This window comes from Aedes albopictus, chromosome 3 (genome assembly GCF_035046485.1).
Source record: "Aedes albopictus strain Foshan chromosome 3, AalbF5, whole genome shotgun sequence".
Classification (NCBI taxonomy): Eukaryota; Metazoa; Arthropoda; class Insecta; order Diptera; family Culicidae; genus Aedes; species Aedes albopictus.
Genome location: NC_085138.1, coordinates 156,531,631 through 156,540,385, shown reverse-complemented (window position 1 = coordinate 156,540,385; position 8,755 = coordinate 156,531,631). Strand labels below are relative to the sequence as shown.

The 8,755-nt window shown below is 46.8% G+C and overlaps 3 protein-coding genes across 3 annotated transcripts; all 3 read left to right on the top strand.

The window, feature by feature from the left end:
• Nucleotides 1-1,189: 1,189 nt before the first annotated feature.
• LOC134291133 (uncharacterized) lies at nucleotides 1,190-6,196 on the top strand. Its single transcript, XM_062858494.1, has 2 exons — nucleotides 1,190-1,463; nucleotides 5,180-6,196. Exon 2 carries the CDS (start codon nucleotides 5,266-5,268, stop codon nucleotides 6,160-6,162), a length of 897 nt encoding a protein of 298 aa, XP_062714478.1. The 5' UTR covers nucleotides 1,190-1,463; nucleotides 5,180-5,265; the 3' UTR covers nucleotides 6,163-6,196.
• LOC134290413 (uncharacterized) lies at nucleotides 1,924-5,210 on the top strand. The gene is made up of 2 exons (XM_062857551.1): nucleotides 1,924-5,093; nucleotides 5,150-5,210. Exons 1-2 carry the CDS (start codon nucleotides 1,924-1,926, stop codon nucleotides 5,208-5,210), a joined length of 3,231 nt encoding a protein of 1,076 aa, XP_062713535.1.
• An 8-nt stretch (nucleotides 6,197-6,204) lies between the features above and the next one.
• LOC134290412 (uncharacterized) lies at nucleotides 6,205-8,286 on the top strand. Its single transcript, XM_062857550.1, has one exon. The coding sequence runs from the start codon at nucleotides 6,205-6,207 to the stop codon at nucleotides 8,284-8,286; it is 2,082 nt and encodes a 693-aa protein (XP_062713534.1).
• Nucleotides 8,287-8,755: the final 469 nt, after the last annotated feature.

Genomic DNA, 8,755 nt, shown 5'->3' with positions numbered 1-8,755 from the left:
ACTTGTATGGGAAATATCGTACCTAACATAAATCACTTAAAACTATCAAATTCGATTTGGTAAAACGAAATATTTTGCATGAGTCGTTAATTTAGATGTTAATTGTCCAATTAACCATTTGATTGCCTAAAAAAATATTTCCTTGCTTAATGGCTGGCAGTCAAAGAAGCCCAAAATCGCATATTTTGCCCTATAAATTAAGGTGTAGCTCAAACTTGTGACGTGTTAGAGAAAATCTGAGCCCGGATTCGGATTCAGCGGCCCAAAATCCTTCATGGACACATAAGTTTGCTCTTGAGGCAGACAAAAAGTTATTTTTTGTTACGCTGTGTAATAGGACCACTTTTAGATTGCCATTACCAAAGGATGTATGTGAGTATCTGATACTTGATGATTGATATACAAGTACTAAAATTCAGGATGCCATTTAAACTTGGGGACATTTTTATTTAATTAACCACAAATAACCATCATAAAAATTTGGTGTTAGAATTTTGTCGCACCGTTTATCTGTAACATTGAAAGTAGTGAACAGAACTCAATCAATTTAATACAAATTAAAATTCCCGTAATTTCATGTCGGCTGTAAAAATTTCAGACAAATCGGTTTACTAGAAACCGAGTACCATATCGTCAAACTTGGACATTTTGTATGAAATAGGACCGGTGGTCTTATTATTTTGTCCGACACTGTATATGCGCGCACATAAACGATCTCCACGCAAGGTTGCACATAAAATCTAATATTCGGATGGAAAATATGTGCAGCGGCATTTATATTCTAAATGCGTAATTTGAATTTATGTGCGATGCATTTATTTCAGCAAAATTCTATGTGTGGGCACATGGAAACTAGATGCGGATTTTTCTTAGTGTACCAATGGGGCACGTTCGATGTAGTACTAGATTTATAGTAATGAGCTGAATTTTAGTATGGTGAGAAGGTCTATTCTTCGTTTCTGCAATAAAATGGTGCAAAAAGCGTGGGTATTATGATTATTTGTCTAATTTGATGCTGTTTGAGCAAAACTTTGGATACCTATGTTGTTTATGTTGCAAGAAATGGAGAAAACAACAACACTGTTGCCCAAAGTTTTGCTCAAACAGTATCAAATTAGACAAGGAATCATAATATCCACGCTTTTCGCACTATTTCATTGCAGAAACGGAGAATTGACCTTCTCACCATATGTTGCCACATCTGGCAGCACTGACGGTACGGAAGGCGAGCCGAACCACAAAGCCCCTCGTACATCTTCCCACACTAATTAGAACAGCGATTAATATGTATTGTAATCCATGACGGGTGAAACTGTCACACAACCGATAGCATTTTGGCAAGTCATCTTGATATAGCAGCTGAATTAGACTCGAGATAGATTTATTCTACAATTTTATTACTCGTGAATTAGTTTAAACCAATTAAGTTAGCTAAGCTGATAGTTGATCGCTGACAGTAGTAAGTGAATTAAATTATTGTATGAATTGAATCCAATATTAGTTGTTTTAGGTCGTTGGGCGAGTTGTTTGAAGTGTCGCGTATTTGCATCGCTTAACTCGGCGAGCTTCTAGAAACTTCTTTCCGAACTACGTCACACTAGCTGTAAGTTACATGAAATTACATCTAAATTAAGATATATTTGTAAAATACCGAATTACGATTAGGGTCGCGTCCACGCTGAAGAGTTGGATTCAAACTACATTGTAGCCGTAAAGGCAGAAGAATTTGTTGGACATCGTATACCCTTAAGAGACCAATTTGTAAGTATAACGCAACTCTACCATTGAAGGTTTCTCACTAATAAAATGAAATTAGCTTCAAGATCTACGTCACCCAACACCTGGCGTTTCTCTGAGGAGGTCGACAACAAGGGGAAGATCCAACAAACTTGAAGAAATTGCTGTTAGCATATCGGCGGAAGGATGCCGGAAACAGACCGGAATGACTGTAAGGTATGCCGTAAGTCAAATAACCTGGACAACATGGTGTTCTGCCCGCGGTGTGAGGAGTGGTTTCACTACCAGTGCGCTGGAGTCAACGAATCCGTTGTGGATCGAAGCTGGGTATGTGGGAATTGTTCGATTCTGCCACCAGTCGACCCGCCGGGACAAACGAGTACTCCGGTGAGTAGTATAGCCATCGGGCCAATCCCGTCCTCCATTAGCCAACCCGCGAGCAGCGTGCCGTCCAGAATTTCATTGCCAACCATAGTTCCCGCCCCAGTGGATGGACAATCAATTCTTACCGAGCAGGCTAGGGCGAGCCTCCAGTGGATCCAGGAGCAGCGAGAGATATTAGAGCGAGAAATGGAGGAGAATTACAAGCAGGAAATGGAGCGAAAACGCCTGGAATTGAAGAAGCTGGCAAATGAAGTGATGATGGGAATAATCGATACTACGAAGGATGGATTAGCCAACAGTTTGGAAGACCAGCCGGGGGCAGCGGCGGCAGGTGTCAGCAAAGTGCAGAACTGGATGCAACAAATGGTCGGCGAGATGAAGAACCTCTCGGTAGCCCAATCATTTGGAAGACCAGAGGTGCCAACGACGAGCGTGCCTATGTTCGACATCAGTTCTGTTCCGACAACCAATTTGAGTGTGTTTGATCCGACTTCGTCGTCAACGCTTCACGGAGTTCCGGACAGGTCAGCGGTTGCTCCTACGACAACGTATCCATCAGTTCATCTCAGTTCAGCAGCATTCATTCAGTCACAATTGAGTAACTCAGTGAATCCCTCTCCCGTTCCAACCTCTTCAGCTCCTCCAGCCACGATGGTACCGCCGCAATTAGCAAGTGGTGCACAGTCTGAGTTCGATACCTTCGGGAGACTGGCAACTGCACCCAGAGGACTGGCTAGTCGAGTGCCAAACATATCCGGGTTGGGAGTCAACATTCCAACGAATGTAGTGACAGCTTGTTCCGTGATGCCAGCAGTGGGCTCTAATTATCCGGGGGTTTCATTGTGTCCTGCTACTTCAGGGATAGGTAACACATTCTCACTCTCGACAAGACAGCCTCCCAATTATATTGGACCGCTGCCCAATGAGAGAGCTCCAGAGGTACAGTCTGTAGCTTTCCCAGCGTCTAGGCCAGGGGTGGCATTGGATGGGAGGATGATAAGCAGCGGACAATTTTTCCAACAACAACCACTACCGGGGCTTGCATCGAATATCGGAGTGGCCGGTGGATTTCCGAACGTACAAAATAACACTCCAGTACAGCCAAGGCTTTACGATCCTGTGGGACAGCATCTGGCTCCCACTCAACACCAATTGATGGCAAGACAGGTCATGCCCAAGGACCTCCCTTCTTTCAGGGGGGATCCTGAGGATTGGCCGCTCTTCTATAGCGCTTATGTTAACTCGACAACGGCGTGTGGCTATACCGATGTTGAAAACTTGGCCAGACTGCAACGAGCGTTACAGGGAAGGGCGTTGGAAGTTGTCAAAAGTCGTTTGCTGCTTCCAGCGTGTGTACCACACGTCATGAACACACTCTATATGCTGTTTGGGCGTCCTGAACTGATAATCCAGACATTGTTGAATAAAATTCGCGATGTCCCTCCGCCAAGAGCCGATCGATTAGATACCCTGATCTCCTTTGGGATGGCCGTTCAGAATTTGTGTGACCACTTGGAGGCGGCGGGGCAATTGGCTCACTTATGCAATCCGACTCTGCTACAGGAATTAGTGGAGAAGCTTCCAGCTCAACAGCGCTTGGATTGGGCACTGTATAAACGCCAGTTTGTTGCAGTTGACCTACGCGCGTTTGCCACCTATATGTCTACATTGGTAGCGGCGGCCTCGGAAGTCACGGTGCTTGCGGACACCAAACATTTGCGACCAGCCAAAGTGGGTTCAGCGAAAGAGAAGAATTTTCTTAACGCGCATTCAGTACCCGAGCCAGCGAAGAAGGAAGTTAAGGAGGAATACATCCCGATGGTCCTGTGCTTGGCGTGCAACGGCGCTGGCCATAAGGTCAAGGACTGTGCCGTCTTCAAGAAGTGGGGGCCTGAGAGCCGATGGAAGACAGTTCAAGACCATCATCTGTGTCGGACGTGCTTGGGGAAACATGGGCGTCGTCCGTGCAAATCGCAGGCGTGCTGTGGCATCGAAGGCTGTCAGCAGCGGCATCACCAGCTGCTGCACACACAGTTTCAGAAACAGCAACAACCAGCCGAATCAAAACCAAAGAATCCAAGCAAAGGCCCTGTGGAAGGTGTGAACGCTCATCATACAGAGGAGAAATCGACGCTGTTTCGAATCCTTCCAGTAAGACTGTTCTGGAAAGGTAAATCGGTGGAGACGTTCGCTTTCCTGGATGATGGATCGTCCATGACGCTAGTGGAGCAATCGATTGCGGATCGCTTGGGAATCAACGATGGGGAATCTCTACCTCTGTGTTTAACTTGGACCAGTGACGTGAACCGGCAGGTACCGAACTCCCAACGAGTTTCGCTGAAAATCTCGGGTGCAGGGAAAGAGGAACAATATGCTTTGATCGATACCCGAACCGTTGGTAATTTGAAGCTCCCAATGCAATCGTTGAAATATGAGGACCTGGCACGGCAGTACACCCACTTACGGGGATTGCCAATCAGAAGCTACGACTCAGTTGTACCAGGTATTCTGATCGGGTCCAATAACGCTGGCCTTATTGCATCATCGAAGCTGCGTGAGGGTCAATTGGGTGATCCAATAGGAGCCAAGACGCGTCTAGGCTGGACCATCTATGGATATGCAGTCGACCGCGAGATAGCACCAAACTTCAGCTTCCATATCTGTGAGTGCCACGAGGCACACAAGACGGATCAAGAGCTTCACGACCTGGTCAAACATCATTTCTCTCTCGAAAATGTGGGAGTGTCAGCAAGCCAAACTCCTGAGTCCGATGAAGACAGGCGTGCTCGCCGAATTTTGGAGGAGACGACGAAACGAACTTCACAAGGCTTTGAAACGGGTTTGCTGTGGCGAACCGATTCGGTGGATCTCCCGAACAGTTACCCCATGGCGATGCGCCGTCTGGAATGCTTTGAACGGAGAATGAACAAGGACCCGGATTTGCAAGTCAGCGTGCACCGTCAGATCAAAGAGTACCTGGAAAATGGTTACATCCATGAAGCAACACCACATGAACTTGAGTCGGCAGATCCAAAGAAGGTTTGGTATCTGCCATTAGGAGTCGTGAAAAATCCGAAGAAGCCGAATAAAATCCGACTTGTCTGGGATGCAGCGGCAAAGGTTGGAGGTATTTCCCTGAATACCATGCTTCTAAAGGGCCCAGACATGCTGATCCCTCTTGCTTCTGTACTTTGTGGGTTCCGACAGTACTCGATAGCGGTCTCAGGCGATCTTAAACAGATGTTTCACCAGTTTAGGATCCGACCTCAGGACGTACACAGCCAGCGGTTCCTCTATCGTGAACATCCATCCAAACCAGTTACAACATTTGTAATGGACGTAGGAAGCTTCGGTGCTACGTGCTCTCCCAGTCAAGCACAATACATTAAAAATCTTAATGCAAAGGAGCATGAAGCGGAGTTCCCGGAAGCTACAGACGCCATCGTCAAGAAGCACTACGTAGACGACTACCTTGATAGCTTCGACACAGAGGAAAAGGCAATCAAGGTGGCGTTAGATGTGAAGACTGTACACGCTCGCGGCGGATTCGAAATACGTAATTGGCATTCAAATTCTGCTGCGCTCCTCGATCGAGTCGGGAATACCAAGCACCAAGAATCGAAGGTGATCAACGTTGGAACTGAAAACGAGGCCGAGCGGGTTCTGGGCTTGATATGGATGCCGAATGAAGACTATTTAGCGTTCGCTGCTGATCTGAAGTTGGATGAAGTTACTCCCACGAAACGAAACATTCTACGGTGCGTTATGAGCTTGTTTGACTCTCAAGGTATTCTATCACACGTTACTGTTCAAGGACGGATGATTATTCAAGATACCTGGCGCAGTCAAGTCAGTTGGGATGAGGAAGTTAGCGATTCTATACAGACTCGGTGGCGCAAGTGGATTAAGTTGCTGGAGGAGGTGAACAAAATTAGACTTCCTCGACCCTATTTCCCTGGATTCTCTGCTGCGGATATTGGGTGTGTCGATCTACATATCTTTACGGACGCCAGCGAAGAGGCATACGCTGCCACGGCCTAATTTCGTACCGTGAAGAACGAGAAGGTCTACTGCACATTGGTTATGGCTAAAGCGAAGGTAGCACCACTGAAGGCCGTATCGGTACCAAGATTGGAGCTAATGGGTGCACTTCTAGGAGCAAGACTGGCAAAAACGGTCTGCGAGTACCACACGATTCCCATTCGACGTCGAGTACTATGGACCGATTCGTTAGCGACGTTAGCCTGGATCCAGTCGCCGCATTGCCGATATCGACAATTCGTCGCCTTTCGAGTGGGAGAGATTCTGACCAAGACCGAAGCTGATGAGTGGAGATGGGTTCCTACAAAGCATAATGTGGCCGACGAAGCGACTAAATGGGGAAAAGGACCCAGCACCGAAGTCAAGTCCCGTTGGTTCCAAGGGCCTGAATTTCTATACTTTCCGGAAGAAAAATGGCCGATCAGAGAGTCAACGAGGCCACTAGTAGCAGACGAAGAACTGCGGCCGAGTCTGGTGCATCATGTAATGACCACCAAGGATATTATTCGATGGGAGAACTTCTCGAAATGGGAACGTCTTCTGAGAGCAATCGCTTACGTACATCGCTTTGTCACAAACTGTCGTCAACAACATAACAAGCAGCAATTGGTCGCTGGATGTTTGACTAAGGAGGAACTACAGAAGGCAGAACTCAGCCTGTGGCGTGTTACTCAAGCAATCGCATACCCTGACGAGATAGCAGTTCTGAAGCAAAGGCTTTCAAACCCCAAGAAAGAAATCGAGAAGACGAGTCCAGTCTACAAATTATCCCCGTACCTTGATGAGCAGGGTGTGATGCGTATGGATAGCCGCATCGGAACGGCTCCTTTTATCAGCTACGATTTCAAATTTCCTGTTATACTACCTCGTAATCATCCATCAACATTGCTCCTGATCAACTGGTATCACCGACGGTATTTGCATGCTAATAGCGAGACGGTTCACAACGAGATTCGCCAGCGCTTTCACGTTTCGAATCTACGCACAGTAGTGCGACAAGTAGCAAAGAATTGTCAAGTTTGCAAAATTTCCAAGGTATCACCAGTTACTCCCAAGATGGCTCCTCTACCAGATGCGCGTCTTGCTGCCACTGTTCGCCCGTTTTCCTACGTGGGGCTCGACTACTTCGGGCCAGTTCAAGTAAAAGTGGGACGCAGCTGCGTGAAGCGGTGGATTGCACTCTTCACGTGTCTGACGATCAGAGCCGTCCATTTGGAGATAGTTCATTCACTATCTACGGAGTCTTGCAAGATGGCAGTACGACGATTTGTAGCCCGCCGCGGATCCCCCGTAGAAATCTACTCCGATAACGGCACCAACTTTCAGGGAGCAAGCCGAGAATTGCGAGCAGAAATCGAAGCTACCAGTAAACAACTGCAGGAGACGTTCACCAATACGAACACCAAGTGGCTGTTTAATCCACCATCGGCGCCACACTTCGGGGGATCCTGGGAGCGTCTGGTGAGGTCGGTTAAAGTAGCGCTAGGAGCTCTTTGTCCCGAACGAAACCCAACTGATGAAACCTTGATAACCGTTATTGCTGAAGCTGAATCCGTGGTTAATTCACGCCCGCTAACGTTTATTCCTCTGGAACATTCAGCGCAGGAAGCCCTAACACCAAACCACTTCATACTGCTGAGTTCTAGTGGGGTTGTCCAGCCTCCCAAAACGATAGCAGAGTCGACGAAGGTAACGCGAACGAATTGGACGATGAACCGGATTCTTGTTGATCGGTTTTGGAAACGCTGGGTGAGAGAGTATCTACCGACTATTGCCAAACGGACCAAATGGTTCGATGAATCCGATGCGGTGAAAGTTAATGATCTGGTAATGGTAGTGAACGAGAATCTGCGTAACGGGTGGATCAGAGGTCGGGTCATGTCCATAATACCGGGCTGCGATGGCCGTGTCCGCCAAGCATTGGTGCAGACATCAGGTGGGGTTTTTCGGCGACCTGTGTCAAAGTTAGCAGTGCTACAAGTGCAAGCTGAAGGTAACGCAGAACCAACAGTGGATCCGGAAGTGCGTTACGGGCGGGGGGATGTTGCCACATCTGGCAGCACTGACGGTACGGAAGGCGAGCCGAACCACAAAGCCCCTCGTACATCTTCCCACACTAATTAGAACAGCGATTAATATGTATTGTAATCCATGACGGGTGAAACTGTCACACAACCGATAGCATTTTGGCAAGTCATCTTGATATAGCAGCTGAATTAGACTCGAGATAGATTTATTCTACAATTTTATTACTCGTGAATTAGTTTAAACCAATTAAGTTAGCTAAGCTGATAGTTGATCGCTGACAGTAGTAAGTGAATTAAATTATTGTATGAATTGAATCCAATATTAGTTGTTTTAGGTCGTCGGCGAGCTTCTAGAAACTTCTTTCCGAACTACGTCACACTAGCTGTAAGTTACATGAAATTACATCTAAATTAAGATATATTTGTAAAATACCGAATTACGATTAGGGTCGCGTCCACGCTGAAGAGTTGGATTCAAACTACATTGTAGCCGTAAAGGCAGAAGAATTTGTTGGACATCGTATACCCTTAAGAGACCAATTTGTAAGTATAACGCAACTCTACCA

What these genes read in the sequence shown, in the direction of transcription:
- LOC134290413 (XM_062857551.1), top strand. Translation starts at nt 1,924, where the DNA reads ATGCCGGAAACAGACCGGAATGACTGTAAGGTATGCCGTAAGTCAAAT. An exon ending in GTGCACCGTCAGATCAAAGA is followed by an intron (nt 5,094 to 5,149) that starts GTACCTGGAAAA and finishes TTGAGTCGGCAG; the next exon opens with ATCCAAAGAAGGTTTGGTAT.
- LOC134291133 (XM_062858494.1), top strand. Translation starts at nt 5,266, where the DNA reads ATGCTTCTAAAGGGCCCAGACATGCTGATCCCTCTTGCTTCTGTACTT.
- LOC134290412 (XM_062857550.1), top strand. Translation starts at nt 6,205, where the DNA reads ATGGCTAAAGCGAAGGTAGCACCACTGAAGGCCGTATCGGTACCAAGA.